The sequence below is a fragment of the Phalacrocorax carbo genome, chromosome 2, assembly GCF_963921805.1.
Source record: "Phalacrocorax carbo chromosome 2, bPhaCar2.1, whole genome shotgun sequence".
In the NCBI taxonomy this organism is placed as follows: domain Eukaryota; kingdom Metazoa; phylum Chordata; class Aves; order Suliformes; family Phalacrocoracidae; genus Phalacrocorax; species Phalacrocorax carbo.
This window is the reverse complement of record NC_087514.1, coordinates 62151477-62168894: the sequence shown is the minus strand read 5'-3', so window position 1 is coordinate 62168894 and position 17418 is coordinate 62151477. Positions and strand designations below refer to the sequence as shown.

General features: G+C 36.0%; 1 protein-coding gene across 1 annotated transcript in view; it reads right to left on the bottom strand.

Annotated features, from left to right (window-relative positions):
- DOK6 (docking protein 6) overlaps window positions 1-17418 on the bottom strand; it is a 274858-nt gene that overhangs the window by 43604 nt on the left and 213836 nt on the right. The window contains exon 7 of the mRNA XM_064443089.1: window positions 12129-12246. Coding sequence (XP_064299159.1) covers window positions 12129-12246 — 118 coding nt within the window. The remainder of the gene's footprint in view (window positions 1-12128; window positions 12247-17418) is intronic.

Here is a 17418-nt window from a genome sequence, read left to right as displayed (position 1 = left end):
AAGAAGTGAGAAAAGATTTTAACAGTAACATAATGTACATTGGGCAACTCATAAAAGACAAATGCCTGACACAGAAGGTGTAAGGCAATTTAGAATATGCTGTACCTGGCCATATATTTTATGTCTGTGAAGTCTGATAAAAATATGTAAAAAATATAATAGATAACATGGCTTCCTGTTTAACTCCAATCTTCACTCATGGTATTTTTGATCTAATGTATACTTCTGTGAGGAGAAAACACCTGGATGGGAGTTGGATTCAAGTTTGCAGCTATTTAGAAGAGTTTACATAATTTACAAGACGTAATATACATATTCAGGATCTGGCACATCTTGACATATTTTAACTATACAGTTTAGAAAAGATTTCACATTGAAATAACATCTGTGTTACAGCAGTGCATCCAAAAGTAATGTATGACAATATATGAAACTTCATGCTGAAATGCTCATTTTGTAACATGGTTCGTCTTAACATGTACATCTTATGGACAACCGCATCTTTCGTTTTGATCTGCATAACACTTTTTTATTTGCTCATTCACTTTGTGGGTTTAAAAATCCTGTTAACATTTTTGTATGAGATATCTGGGGAATGACTGATATATTAATATCCATGAGTTTTGTGTTCAGCTTCTGTTAGTAGAAGTCCAGACAAAAAAACCCCACCTATAACTATCTGGAGAAACTTCATCCTTATAAGTACATTCACGTAAGCAAAGTACATATAAATATTTCCATTTCAAATAAAATGCTATGAACTAATTCTGGATAATTTTCTCCTAGGAACAATTCTCTTGATGGCTTCAGTGGCCACTTCAAGAAACAATAAACTTCAAACAGTATGCACTAACATGGTACATACACTCTAGTATTGTGGTTGAAGAACAGTGCTTGGCTGTTGGATGAGAGATGCCACAATAATTGTCAGATGTCAATGATTCTTCCCCAGGCAGGTGAACACTGCAAATGCTGTGTAGTCAGACAGTGAGTCATACTTCCTCTGAGGGTAAGGTAATTTACTCCTCTGAGGCCAGCAAAAACAGGCTTCAAAGCTATTTCTATCTATCACTTCTGGATTAAAAATACTTTCAAGCAGCAACTCACAGAGTTTGGCTTTGGAGCTCCTACTGACTAGGGGCTGTTTTCAGGGAGATAAGGGCATCACGACTCCCCTGCTGTTGAGGCTGAATATTGCTTCACAACGGTATGGACCCATTCTCTAGGTATTAACCTATACTGCAACAGTATGTGTGTTGAGACAATTTCATGCTATGTGATGGTACTGAGAAGGCTTTATTAAACTATTTCCACAGCTGCAATGATATTCTTGGTTTTGGCTTTTTTTTTTCTTTTGTTTAATCACATCAATGTAAAAAAATAAGAAAAAGAAAACTCTTTCATAAAGATGACGTTTAAGTCCAAAGCAAATGCGCAGATATTTTATTGTATAAAATGCATCTACATTACCATGTAAAAATCCAGCAGAGATCCATGACTATCAGAATAAAGATTAACTTCAGTCAAAAAGGCTCTACATAATTACACGGACCACTGAAGAAATACTGAGAATTGGGGGTCCTGCTTATGCTACAGTGATCTGTGGACATGAGTTATAGGGAAAGGTTTTCATCCTGTCTAGGTCAGCAGAATTTGGGGATTTTTTTCATGAGCAAAGATACCTTGCAACAGCTGAAGACCAAAGCTTTAACAACAAATTAACTTCTCTTTCTTGTCTAGTTATGAAGGTTTTCTTTTGCATCTTGCATTGTTTTGAACATTTAAATAAGGAAAATGAATAAGTATCTTATATTCATAGCAATGGCACTATTCAGATCTTCTGTACATTTTCCCTTTTCATAGTAGTTATGCACTAGCATAATGTTATTCATGTCCCTGGCAACATTCCTGATTTACTGCAGCATAAGCAAAAAACCAGTCACACCTTGAAGATAACAGCCTAAATTGTCCCCCTCTCTCGTATTTTATTACACAATAAACACCACTGCAAAATTTACGGCTCATTCCTACAGTTCGATACAAGGTTTAAAGCACAACTAAGGTAATAAGAGTACGTGAAGAGGCATCTTGAGCCTTTCTTTATATTTCTTCAGTCCTAAGACACCCTGGTGCTGGTTCAATCCATGAGCATAAGGTGGGGCATTTCTTTGCTTTGAAATGCTGGACAGCAAATCAGGAAATAGTACAAAATGATGAAGAAGCTCAAGAAAAATCTCTTTTCCTCATTCTTATGCTAGATGAAAAGAAGATCTAGAAGCTACAAGGTATTGAGAAGAGATCTTCTCACAGGTATCCTAGAGAGTCAGAAGACGTTACTAGTGCATACAAATCAGTATATATTATGACTGAAAAACCACACATTGGTACAGATAATGTTCAGTATTTGCTGCCCCTGGCCCTGTGTGTCGTTCCCCCCTTACTCCCCATTGAATTGTTAGAAATGGGTTGTCTTAGTTACTGTATGGTGACACTTAGGAGAAAACCAAGACTCTTCACAAACAGATTCATGGAAAATCACTACAACAGATTGACACTTAAACCAAAATGCACACACTTGATCAGAGGAAAGTGTTTCTATAAGAGGCATGAAAGGGATGAAAACCTGCTGAGCTATTTCTCAGAATTAAATATGTGGTCTGATGAATGGGAAATAATGAGACAGTTGACAAGAATGAATGAAATACATTTCCATTTCCTAACCCAGAACAGGTTATCTTTTCTATCATAAAACGCTTGTGACATCAAAAGTTTGGTGATGACAAGACTGTCATCTCACAAACAGAAGCCCTGCAAACTGCTGAGACATCCTGGAACCGTATAACAGCAATAATGAATAAAAACAAGTGGCCAAAGTCTGTCAACAATGAATCATTTAAATTGATGGTACATTTGTAACAATTACAAGAAGAATAGGCTTTTTCAAATGAAAATTTAAGCTTCAACACTTATGTAAACGGGCTCTGAACCATACCTTCAGCAACATTCTTTGCAAATATTCCCAAAACCTGGGATATTCACATATGAAGAGAGGAGATAGAAAGCACATTTGGGTACCTGCATTCCCCCTTTGATGCCATTCGTCTGTGACCAAGAAACTAGGAAATCTGACAGCTTCTCATTAGACACCCTAATACAGCATGCAGAAACCTTATTTGAAAGCAAGACTTTTTCCTATTTTAGCAAAAAAGTAGGCAAGTGTATGGACACAGAGGTGCTACTCTGACATGTACGTAATAGGTATTTAGGAAGAAAACATTCTGTTATTTTTATCTATTTACATGGAAGTGTGGAAAAGAGACAAAACGAGGTAAAAATAAAAACTTGTTTCATGCAGTTTTCACTAACTTCCATGAAAAAGAACAATACCCAGTAATGACAATTTTACAGAAGTACACTATGGAAAAGAATAAAACTGATAGCATTTAAAAGCTTAATTAGTGAAATGCAAGAACAATGAGCAATGTTGTAAGCCAGGGGAAGACTATTTTTCTTGGAAGCTGAAAACAAACAACTGATCAAAATCCTCTTTTAAATATATTTCATGCAGAAAAGATAAAAACAGTGGTATAGATATAACTAATTAGCCATGTGTCTTTCGTTGAAACACAACGATGCACAACTAACTGATTCTCAGCTACGTAGTCAATTAATGAAGTAGACGCTTTACTTTGAGTGTGTGATAATAGTGACTATAAGTTGCACCTAGTTCAGCTCATATCAAGCAGCTTTGGGAACAGCCTGTGGTGGCTATCTAGGGTTCAACAGAGTTTGGAGAGCAAAACGGAGGCTCACTGCTGGCAGTGGCAGTCCCCACCAAGGACTATCCCCGGGGACAAAGGTGGGTTGTCCGAGACCCTGCTTTCTACCGTGGCTGGGGATGAAAGTACAAGGAGGATAAGAGGCAGAGAAAAGATGCATCCTTAGTTTCTCAGTCAACACACTCTGGGCAGAACAGCCCCGCTGGCACAGGGGGACAAGCTGTGCCTCCCCCTGCAGGATGCTGGATTTCCATCACTTCCTTGAGCTGGGCTGAGGGATGGGATTAGTGCACAGAGGAGGAGACAGGATGCTTCTGGGAACACAACCACCCATGCCACATTATGCCACACGCACTACAAGGTCAGAAAGAATAACTATGGCGCAGTCTCTCTTCGTGTAAATTTGGTCTAGTGACAGTGACATAAATATTTGAGTCATTAAAGAGAAAAATAAGGATCTTTTAACTTCATCCTCACTCTCCAATTAAGAGTTCGCTGCTGAACAGTGAAAAGCCTCAGCCCACTAAGGACCTCACCTCTACCGTCTCCAGTTAGGATAGGTATGGCTTTACGGTACGCTGCTCTGCGACTCTGCACTGAATCCTCATCTGGACATTTTTTGTTAGAGGTAGGGAAGGACAGAGTCTTTGATATTTATCTTGTAAATTCCAGAGCATGCAACTCTGGTTTCTATCAAGTCCTTTCTCTCTTATCTGTCTCCCAGTCTGGTATTGCATTTTCCTTTCTTCCATAGAGACTTATAAGAGTATATTTCATTTGTTCTTAAACTTGGGGCAATGAACCTTTGATTAAAATCCTTTCCCAAAAGACATCTTCAAAGAATATTGAAGGATAAACAAGTATCCAGTGGCTAAACAGTGAACTCACTTCTAGTATTCAAACATGGAACTTCGAGGAGTTGGCAGACTTCCGTTTTGGAAAACATGAAAAACTTTCACTTTGGTGAAATCTTGTTAACTCTGCACTGGGAGGAAATTCCTATTGTTATTCACAGTTCTTACTTCCGTGAAATTTATCTTAGTTTCTTACGATGTCTCATTTTGATCAAATAAAAAGTTGGCAGGATATAATCATTCACCAAGATGAAAAGGCTTTTCTGAACAAATAGAGAATGAAAGATGCTCTAAGATTTTTCCTTTGAACATTTTTTTCTCTACTGAATAATACTATGATTTTTTCAATCAGTTGTGCACAGCTAAAATTCACTATTGAGTTATAAAAAATATTTTCTTATGGCTCGAGTAAACTGAACTTACTAGGCAGTGTGTCCATTGTGCTTAAATTGGCCTTTACCATGAAAATAAAAAGGTCCGGACCAACAATAGACTGTATGTTGTGTGCCGTGAATATTGTCACCATAATATTGTTGCATATGAGTAGAGTTACACATAACAGATAATATTACCGAACTTAAGATTAATGTATCGAGATCTTACAATACTCTTTCTGTAACAAATATATTCAAAACTTCAGAATAACCAGTTAAGAGGCAGTTAGGTCAAATATATGTCACTTCAGACAAGCAGTTAAATACATATTTATATGATGCCATTTTATCTCATTAACCATAGAATGTGAAGGGGAGGGTAGATCTTTTTTCCACTTAAAGCAGAACACAATCAATTGCACTTGAAATCCTTGGGCTTGGCTTCTTTCCTCATTACTGCTGACAAAAGTGATATTATTAACATCCCCCACTCTTCCCATTATGCAGCCTATTTTCAAACTTATATTGTTTCTAGATTATAAAAAAAATTTTGTGAACACGTTCTATAAAAGTGTCAATTTTAATAATTTTTACTTTACTTAAAAATAATTATTGAAAGAAAAAGAATTATAAACAGCTCCTGCAAATAAATACAAAGAAAAATGCTTCTTTTTGCCCAGTTATTTTTTTCACAAATAAGCAGGCTGCTCCTCACCTCAAATTGTTTCAAAAGGGGGTTAATGCATCCATGATTTTGAGTAATAATTTAACCAGAAAATCTGGTTTGTCAGCATAGAAATATTTCAATTTGTTTGAAATTACAAAAATGAACTGACAATCTTCTTGATTCTGTGATAACATCCTTATCACAAAATAAGATCGTCATATCTAGAGGAGTCCAGATTTATTGGTGGAACGATTTAACAGAAAAAAGCAGTTTTCATAAAATTGACCTTTGGCAAGTATTTCGATTTTCTTTCTCATATAACATAGCAAACCTTTCTTTTTCAGATAATCCAATACCAGCTGACAGTTTGCATCCATGTAGCTGGTTGTGCGTATTCTCCCACTACACCTATTCTTTCACTGAACTACAGCTCTCATGATACAATGCAGGTCCTTGAATTCTATGATACAGCAGAGACATCAAATGATTGTAGCATAAATGTAGTTAGTCTTAAGCTACCTTAGCGTAAAGATTCCTGGTTTTGGTTAGGTTGAGCTATTCATTAAGTCATTAAGCTAAGCCATAAAAAGAGATTTATAACTGAGAATTTGTGTAGTTTGCACGGAAGAACTTATATTTGTTGGTTTTTGGAGGAGAGAGGAAGCAATCAGCCACTTTTTAACTGCTCTTCTTACACGGTTTGGGCTTTCAGTTGTAACTTGAAACTACAGTGACTTCCACACTTTCTTGTCTAGCACAGAATAACCTCATTGACAAATGATCTCACTGGAGGACCATCTTCTGAGAGAAAGGGCATCACAATACAGGGCTTAAATGAAATCAGAACTTCCGAATTTGACAACAGAATATGCTCTATTAATCTTTTTTGGCTTTTCCCCCCTATTTTCCATGGCTCATAACTGTAACAACCTCTTACCTCAGCAACCATTTATCAGAATGAAAGGGAATATGTCAAGATACTCTTTAAAGCCAGGTCAGTAATGCTCTTAATTAACTATAGCAATCACTGTTAAACAAAATGAGGTTGTTCTTTACTAGTTTCTGAGTAAGACACTTCCCATTTCCAATATGCCATTTTAAAATAAGTTTAGTGATGCGGCATTTTGCACAGAATTTCAAAGCTCAAAAGAAAAGGATCAAATCTACTGCATATGACACGAGAGGCCGCACAATCCAGTCATTTTAAATAATGGTGCTCTTACATAGTTTCTACTCAGTAAGTATCTTGTTTCAGGTGTCCTTTATTCATACTTCAAATTTTATAGGCTTCATTTACTAATGTTGAAGTCCTGATGAGATTCAGCAAAGGAAATGGGAAGGTGGCAGGCAATAAAGCATTTAAGCTTTAGCTGCTGGTAGACACTTAGTGAAACATTACTGAGTGATCAGGTTTATATAACAGATATATTCTAACATTTTATGTCATTCACATTATTCTGGCATCAAGATTAGATGGGGAAATGGATTCTCTACTGTGGCTGGGCATATGAGCAAACAATGGAAATGCCAAAATGACAAATGCCCTCCAATTTATTTTACATACTTTAATTTGCAGAAAACTGCAGAAGCCCAAATCAGAAATTTCTGCAGGATTAACCTAAGGAAGATTGAACAGGATGATTCAAACCCTTCTAAATATTTAGCAACTCGAATATTCTCTGATTATTTTTAATGACATATCAGACCTTCTACTCTGAAAAGGGTGGAGACTTATGTTGCTGGGAGGAATCATTTGTGTATGACTTTGTCTCCCTTTTATGTGCAAAATTTTTAGCTGAATGGTTAACATCACATGTTATTCTACTTAAAATATATTCAAAAACAAAAGAAGAGTGACCTCTCACCTAACAAGGCCAAAAGACAAGGGACCATGCAGGCTTGCTTATGGAGCCCAGAAAGGAGCCAGAGTTTCCCTCTGTTTTGATTTGCAAAAGCAGATTTATCTCTCTTGCATCTTTAGTGTGAAATATAAAAGATAATTGTATATCAACAGCAAAATTCCTACAGACTTCATCGAGGCCAGCTTTTATTTCAGTCTGGTTTTGGTATGTACTTACAGGCTTAAGTGATGCTTCCAGCTTAAGTCCTGTCTTATTGAATACTATAGTTTTATTTCTCAAAGTTCCTCACTAAGTTTAAAAATATGACTCTAGCTCTTAGCAGGCATCTTAGCATTTTTCTGTGTAATTACTTTGTTATGGGTTTACAGCAAAATATGATAAGCATTTGTGATAGAGCAAATCAGCATTTGTGATAAGCAATTTACTGTGGAAAAAAAGGATTAGTATTCTCTTTAAGAGGAAAACATGTAAGACGTTACTGGTGTAATCCTTATACAAATATATGTTCCTTCATGTGAGTACTCTCACAGAAATGAAAAGAATTGGTTTTGCAGGTAGGTGTTCATCTCTCTGAGTATGGATAATAAAACCAAAGTCCAAATAAGGAATAAACGAGGCTCAAACACAACAGGGGTGATTGAAAGCGATTCTTAATTTTTAATTTCTTGGAGAAAGGCCAGCCTGTAATTAGATTTTCTGAACATAGTTCCCTCAGGGATTTAAATAACTGCAATACAAAAAGCTAATGCAGGTTTCCATACCAAAATTTTATTTGGCCTTGTTTGTTTAATACTATACAAACTGACTGCGTTTAAAATTTGTACTGTCCAAATTCTTTAGAGCAAGAACTGTAACACTAAATTTCAGCTAGCTGACAATTCAGTCTGCAACCCTTTTTTCGTCCTTAGCCAATTTAAACCCCCAAATAAAACCTTTTTAAAAAAATATAATATATTAATGCTATTTATTATCTTTTGCTGTATAAAAGGACAAGTGTTTTGTTTGTCAATTTTTAATATCTTGTGAAACAGTGCTAAACCTTATGCCAGGTAGTAACAATAAACAATGAGTTATGAAGATACATACAGGTTGTTTTTTTTTCATGCTTACATGGCTCTTGTATTTTTCTCCTTAACCATGATTTCAGTTCACAAGGTTACTCTTGGCTTGTAATTTTTGTGTTTTTGTAAGTCTTGATGTATAGGAAAGCATAACATAGCAATGAATGTTTATCTTCTGTTGGGCTTGAATTCTTGATAGAGCTGTCTATTATTCATGAAAATGTATAATTCATTTCAGTCTTACTCATGTATGGACAAAAAAATAGTGTATAAGTATTTTGTTTTCTTTTCTCACTGTTACTTAAACTATTTCATGATAAAAAAATCTGTAAGGTCACTATTTCATTTCTGAATTGTAATTAAAGGCAAGATCTGGATTATAAATATGGACACTTTAGAAAGAGGCATTGTGATTTGTAAAGCCATGGGTATCACTTGGGAGTTTAAGTGAAATCATTCTAACACAGAAGTTTAGACTGGAATTTAACCTGATGGCTGTAAAAACTGTTTTCTGCCATGGCAGCAATTCCCCTTTTTATCGTGCAGTGCTGGGGCTTGCCACACGCCCAATGTCACGTCTGATGGAGAGGAGGGGTGATGCGCAGCACTGAAAGGGCACCACTGGGTCACCTAATGAGGCCCCACACCACAGCCTCCACAGCGGCTGCAGATCGCAGATGAAACTGTCAGACCTGCAGCATTGTACTGTACAATTTGAAGTGAATAGCGATAGTGATGTGCTGCTACTTGTAAGAGCCAACCGCCAAGTTGTTCCTATTGACAAGATTAATTAGACAACTAAATTACTACTATTATCTTAGCAGTGCAGTCAAGAACTGAAAGAGTGCAAAGAAGACACAAATGGAAGAAAAGACATATAAAGAGAGAAATGAGCCCACCTCATTTTAGGATATTTTGTGCAAACTGTGTTCCTTTAGCACTATTATTCTGTGTTTTAATCTTTTCAGGTCTTTACATGTGAATGTTTTCATGGGCAGGTGGAGGATGATAAACCCAATACCCATTTATTGAATTGCCGTTCCTCATCTGAAACGCAGTCTTAAAAAAAAAAAAAAAAAAGGAACCACAAAACCCCTCACCTTCTTACTCTACAGCATATTCATTATCAGATCAGCTCACATAACTAATTAAGTTCAATTTGACTGCTAAATAACTCCTGAAGAGCCAATTTATCTAAGGTAGTATAAGCACATATTCATTTCTCCATATACACCACCAGCTGTTATTAATTAAATTCTAGTCACATCAGACAGCAAGTTTGAAATAATTGCCACTATGGAAATAACTTTTACACTGTACTTAACAGTGAGTTTGGCTGTTACTTTACTGATATTGATAGTAATCTCACTAACTCTAAAATGATATAACTGGAGAGGTTTGTGAGATATTCAGAGGAATGTGTGGAATTTTCAAATTCGTTTGTCATAAATACACATGGAGTGCAGAACTGAGTTTGATGGATTATTCTCTAAAGAAAACATCTCCCCTTTGAAGGTGTAATATACCTTTTCAAGCTCAGAGGAGATCACAGCAGCAGCAAGTGATTTTTCCCTCTGCAACAGCTCCTCTCAGCTGGCTGCTGTACTAAGGTGAGCGTTGAAGTGATGCTTGCAATCTGCTTCCTCGCTACCCACCTTCCACCCACACCTATGAAGCATCTGTGGGCTGATGCTTTGACAACCAGTAGGTCTCTGCTGTGCAAAGACTACCAGCATGAACACATATTAGGAGGAAAAAGTGTTCTTTGCTCTCCCTTCATCTTCTGTACAAATACATTGCATTTAATTAGTCATTGCAGCAGAAGGTTCAGAGTGATCTTCATTGCAGGTAATAAATAATACTCTCGCATGTAAAAGTTTTGCAACTAGAGGGAGACAAAATTGTCCTCTGGAGGCATTTCTTACTCCACTGGTAAAACTGAACAAGTCTCTCCAGAAATCAGCAATGTTCTCTCAAGTGTCAGTCATCACAGTACACATAAGAGAAACGGAAATATTAAGTTCTGAAATACTTATTAGGCCCACCTTTCAGTGGAAGTGTGAATAAAATCTGCGTACCTCCAAAAAGTAAAATTATTACATTTTTAGTAACACACTTCTAATACGTTGCGTCCTACAAAGCTAGTTGGTATAGGTATTAAACTATTACTTGATATATCAGGTTTTGCCTTCCTTTATTGCAAAGGCAATTTATAAGAAACATTGCAGACAATGAACAATGTTCCATACATCTATCTCACTTCATGTATCTCATAACATGTTTACCATCTTTTCACCAAAGGAAAGACGCATCAAGAACATAAGAAGGACTCTAACATCTGTACAAATAAACTGGTTGGTTTTTTTTCATTCTTATTGTGTTCATGAAAAAACACAAGTGATATGATGAATATTTTTAAGGTGATCCTCAAGCACAACTTTTTTCATAACTTCTGTAAGGTTAATTTCTTTTTTCAATTACTGTTATTTAACTGTAAGACTATAACCATGACTAGAAATTAACTTTGTTGTATGGGGGATGACAGGAAATAAATGCTGTACCCTTTAGTGAGTCACCCACTGAATTCACAGCTCACCTGCTGATTTTAATTTATGTGATAATTTACAAAACAAAACAATTCATGTCTTTCGTCTATATACTACATTTCACTTATTTTGACAAAAACATGTACTATGTTTTCTTGCATTGGGTGTTCTTTTGTCAGCAGTTTCTAACCTCCTATGAAACCATGAATTGCTTATGCAAATTAAGAGATAAGTGAAACAAAATCCTTAAGCCCTTCCCAAGTAATACAAAAGAATATGTTTCTGATAGGGTGTTATTTTTTAAAAGTGAAAACAATACTACTACCTAAGGTCTACATTTTAAATGTAACAATAATTTCAGTATCCTAAAAGATACAAATAAACTTCTATGTTAAAAGCAGTGAATCATCATCATCATCAAGTTATGTTAGTTATATATGGTAAAGTCTTAAGCAAATAGATTCGAATCTAAACATATGAAAGAGAACTGGTGATAGAAAAAGATTATATGCATACACAGAAGGCCTGCAAGTTAGTCGAATTAAGAGTTCATATGTATGATTTGCCAAGCAAATTCACCAAAAATAGCTCTTATTCCCAGAATTATATTGTTTTAAACTTGCAACTCATATAGCCACATTATGCAGATTTAATTGGGCACCCTGAGGCTGCCCAAAGCAGACACAATCTTATTGGAAGGAAATACTAAAACAACCTGACATTCATTAGCTACTGAGAAGCTACATTGAACCAAATTGTCTATCCAGCTTTATGTGGTGATTCTGGGAATAATTTTCACCGTTCGTTTACAAAATGACTAAAAGAAACCTGTTTTATGTAAATTTGGGAATCCTGCTGAGGTTCCTGACAATTGATGAAATGAAATGAAGAGGAAACAACAAATGCAAATAAAAAGCAGTTTGCGTGAATTCTGGTCAAATGGAAAGAAGGTAATGGACATGGCATTTACTTATAAGGAACTTGCCTTGTAAACTGTAGATTTCTCCAACGCTGTTCTGCCGGGTGATATGATGCCAATATGCACTACGAGGAAGTGAGATCGACTTGGATAATGTCATCGGTTCAGAGAGACTGGTCTGGAGCTAAAAACCAAAGCAGTGTAAATGGAAGATCATACATAACCATACTTGAGAGATAATCTCAAAACTGTAAATTGAACCAATGTTGTTATGAAGACACAATTTCCTGAATTACCACAGGTTTTATACCATCTTTTAAACTGTGTTATAAGCATCAGCACTGTAAATGCTCAGGAACAAGCTGGAAAAGCGTATTTGGGTATATAGGTTCATTATCACAGGCTAATATTAGGACATAGGAATGTGTCTCTCTTTTCTACAGCTATTCTTGTTGCTGTCATTGTCTTCTTTAACTTTATGTTAATGATGGATTAGCATATGCCCGAAATCTTAAACCCCTTTACAATCACGTTTATTTTTGGTCATTTAAGCTGCATATTGGACTGAATACCCAGAAAGATGCTAAGAGATAATCTGAGACAACCATCAGAGAATTAGCAATGAAGAGTCACTAATCCCCTAATCCTCCATTCAAGTGGAGGCATCTCATCACCAGTAGCAGGCTACAGCCTCAAGAGCAAATTTTCCCAGTCCATGAAACTGTGAACTGCAGGATAAGTGTCCATGTAAACAAGAGCTATGGCACAGAAACCTGACAGGAGGAATGTAAACTTTATTAAAGAGATCTCCATCTCCAATGCACTACAGAAGTAAGTGAAAGACAAGCCTAGGCTATAGAAAAAGAATGATGGAGGATTGTGCATCCTGACAACCTCTTCGGACATACCTGTAGAACTTATGCTTTCTCTGTCTAGAAGAAAAGAGAATGCGTCTGCAAAATTTTTGTAACTCTGGCTTTACAGAATATAAAATGCTATCAGTAATTTGCAGGATCTAGCAAATCACAGTGATGCTGTGGGGCATGTAATTTCTTCCGGGGATGCCTGGAAGGATCAACATGGAAGGATCAACACGGAAGGATCAATTATGTCTGAAGATTTCAAGTGGAAAACCTCTTAATTTCAGGAGCAGCACCAGGCTGGTGAGAGTGGTACTCTGAAAGAGTGTGCCCAGAAACCCACATTTTCTACAGAACTCAGCTACAGAACTCAGCAGAAGTTCAGCAGAAGGTACTCAAGGTCTGGATCATTCACTGCAGGCTAATGATTTACTCCAAGGGATTCCTCATTCAGAATCATAATGCCAAATAATAATTAAAGAATTATCTGTACAAACCCATGTTATTCTGTAATAAAAAAAACCCAAACCAAACTTTTAGAGACAGCATCCACCCAAAGATCTACAATTATTTCGTTTTGGAGTATTAACACACACACTGATGCGAGGTAGATATTTTGCTTCAGATCAATCCACTGTAATTACTTCTGTTGTTGTTTTCTTGAGAATTGTCATCAAAATTACTCCCTGTCTACAGCTAATGTCCTTTCTGCTCATTTATAGCCAAATATTACATTTCATTTGTCAGTGGTGCAGATCATAAATGGAAGCTCTTCCATATGAAGTAAAGTGCTTGCAGAAACATCTCCTCCATTAGAAAAAGGTCAAAATCCTTATCACAGGAATGATATTTTTAGATAGACTTGAGAATTTAAAGTTTATAGGTACAGAGAATTTCCTTCATTGTGGAGATCAGGACAATAACAAACCTTATAAGTTATTTTACCATGGTGGTAGAGCAAGGGTAACAAGGGTAACTTTGTTGAGTAAGAAAAATAAATAAAATCATGTAACTTCAATACACAGATTATTTATTCATAGTTTATTCACCCAAAAGGTAAATAATAGTCTTGAGGCAATAGGCAAACCTTTTTCTTAGTATGCACTCTGAAAAAAATAATTCCAGTAAAGGGAACTGCTTTGACTGTGGTTCATTATCTCAAAGCTAAATCCATGGACTGAATTGAAGTGGTTAAAGTTATATCATTATTCCTGATCTGAGGTGATTAGATCCTGCCTGATCTGACCAACAGTGATGCAGAAGACCTTTATATGCACACATTAAAGCTTTGAAAGAACAACAACAACAACAAATTCTCATTACAAATTAAGGTAAGAACGGGTCAAGTGCAGAATATCACATTGTGAGCATTCAAAGCACTTTGTTTCGTCAGATTCCCTAAGAACAACTTATGATATCACCTTTTGGGCATGAACTATCACCATATGCTAACTGCGGTAGGACCAGATGAATTACTGTGGGGACTCCATAGAGAGAAAATGCAATTTCTGTTTTGTTAAAATACCTTTCTCAGAAAAAACCACCACTTTCAAATACATTATCAATTTTGTTTTTAATTTGGGACTTTAAAATATAAACATAAACATAGGGATTTGAAGACCTTATCATCATGTATATCATGTAAAGGATAATATAATAGCACATTAATTTGTCCATTAAGTTATTCTTGCTAATTGTTAGATCATTATTAGCTACAATTTTGGTTTTTATATTTTATATCAGTATAAAAACTACATTATTGGTCAAATGTAATTGACAATGACAGAATGTTTACTCCTACAAACCGCTCTTTGTAAAAATATTTCTGTATTCAATGAAAATTGGATAACCTACTGACACAAACATACTTTCTCTAGAGACCATCTTATATGCTAGATAGTGGGTGTTTCAGATAAGAAAACTTGAAACCAAAGTGAAGAAAATAGGCATATAAACATCCATATAATCAATTGTTCATATACTATTACATAGCTTTTTTTTGCTATATAAATTATTACAGGTTAAATTGGAATTGAATATACAGAGATCTACTGTTTCATAATCCCTTTTCCCCAACTGTAAATTAACTTCTAGTACTTATCGATGTTAAAAAAGAAAAGCAAAACAAACAATTTGTAAATCAGGGAAGATGAACCAGAACTGTTTACTTGTTAAATAATTAGTCACTCAGGTTTGAGACTTCTGGTGTTCCAGACCAGTTGAAGAGACCACTCTGGGTAAGTTCAGAGGCTTTATCCTAGATACTCTTCCCTTTCGCCTTTTTACTATGCCTCAGAATAAAACAGCTGACTTCTCTACGCTTTTCTGAATCAGCTAACTCAGAACATTTCACTATGGAAAATCAAGTAAATAACCTTTCAATTTTCTTCTTTTCTTGAAACTTGTAGACATGAGTTTCCTGCACAGGTTTATTTCTGTCCTTAATTTAATATAGTAATTCAAAAAATATCTTTAAAAATTATTTCACCTATGTCCTTAAGTCTATTTACCACTTACAAAACCAGATCAACATCTCTGAGTATGGACCCCTTCTTATGTAAGAGGCCAATGTTCAGTTGTTGGTTCCAACACTGGCACATTTTCCTCAGGAGCTGGCAAAACAGGCTCAGATGCATTAGCATCAACTGTAACAGAAAGGGCCCATAGTGGCAGAGGTAGCACAGACACACAGAAGAAATAAACATTTTGATCTGGGAATGAATCTGAGGTGATTCTGCCCCTCTACTCCGCTCTGGTGAGACCCCACCTGGAGTGCTGCATCCAGCTCTGGAGCCCTCAGCACAGGAAGGACATGGACCTGTTGGGGCGGGTCCAGAGGAGGCCACAAAAATGATCCGAGGGATGGGCCACCTCTCCTGTGGAGACAGCTGAGAAAGTTGGGGTTGTTCAGCCTGGAGAAGAGAAGGCTGCGGGGAGACCTTATTGCAGCCATTCAGTACTTGAAGGGGGACTATAAGAAGGATGGGGGCAACGTCTTCAGTAGGGTCTGTTGTGACAGGACAAGGGGTAATGGTTTTAAACTGAAAGAGGGTAGATTTAGATTAGATGTAAGGAAGAATTTTTTTATAATGAGGGTGGTGAGACAATGGCACAGGTTGCCCAGAGAGGTGGTAGATGCCCCATCCCTGGAAACATTCAAGGTCAGGTTGGTCGGGGCTCTGAGCAACCTGATCTAGTTGAAGATGTCCCTGCTCACTGCAGGGGGGTTGGCCTATATGACCTCTAAAGGTCCCTTCCAAGCTAAACCATTTTATGATTTCACTGAGGGTTTTTTTTGCAGTCTTGCATCTAATGAACTGACCTAAATCTTTGGTATCTAGGTATAGAAATATAGAAGAAAGTAAAAACAGTACACCAAATTAAATATATATAATATATTAACATAGCATTAAATAAAACTTGCATATAGAATGATTTTGCTACAAATATTTTTCAAATCTGGGGAGATTTCAGGAAATGAAAAACACAATCTAGACTTTTTTGCCCAACTTAAAAGGGAGAAAATGATGATGTAATTAGCACACGGGGAAATACATACTTCAATACCACATCAGCTCAGGGATTTTTTTTTGGTGGTAATATAAAAAAAAACCACCATCAAAGTATTTTTGTTATCTTTTGTTAACTTGGTAGTTAGGTTTCCCAGTTTCCTCCAGAATCTTTCTTTGATTAAGATACCTTCCACACAGAGAATGTTACATTTCTTTCCTGTATCCAAATAAAATATCCAAATCCAAAATATCCAAATCCAAAATATCCAGGATATTAAGTCATATGAAACCTTTGCATTTCCAGTGACAACTTTATAAATCTTAAAGGACTATTTGATTTGAATAGAAATAAAATAAATAAATATATTAGTGTGTCATTGTAACTAGTTCCCCATATTAAGGGCTAAATTTTCTTTTAATTCCCATAGGCCATCTCCATTGACTTAAAGAGATTTGTTACTCTGATATCAATAATGAGTAAATGCCAAGAATGGAGCCTGTTAAATGTATTAAGGTTCTGAGCTTTGATCTGTTCAGCATATTATTCCCTCATTTTCTTTTTGCATTAGAAAAGTCAAAACACTGAAGGTGACAGAAAACACATTTGTCTTGGGGAGAAGAACTGAACAATATACAGTTCATTCTATTTTTTAGCCTGCAATAAAGACAGCTTGCTTTTTACAGATATGCTCTGGAAATAGGTTAGTTTATTATGGATAAAAAATCTCAGCTCATTTCACATTCTCATTAGAGTCTTTAAACAAATATAAAGAGAACTAGGTCACAGAAGACTTACAAGAATTGTAGTCTGGAAATATGAATTAAGTAACACTATTTAGATTTTTTTTCTTTATAACTCTAAAGAATGTTCCTCTGTGTGTTATGCCTTGATGAGGAAGAGGGGTGAAGAAATACATTTCACTTCTCAAGCGTCCATTAGCTGACAGTAGAATAGCACAGACTTATTTCACTGGTATCCGCAGT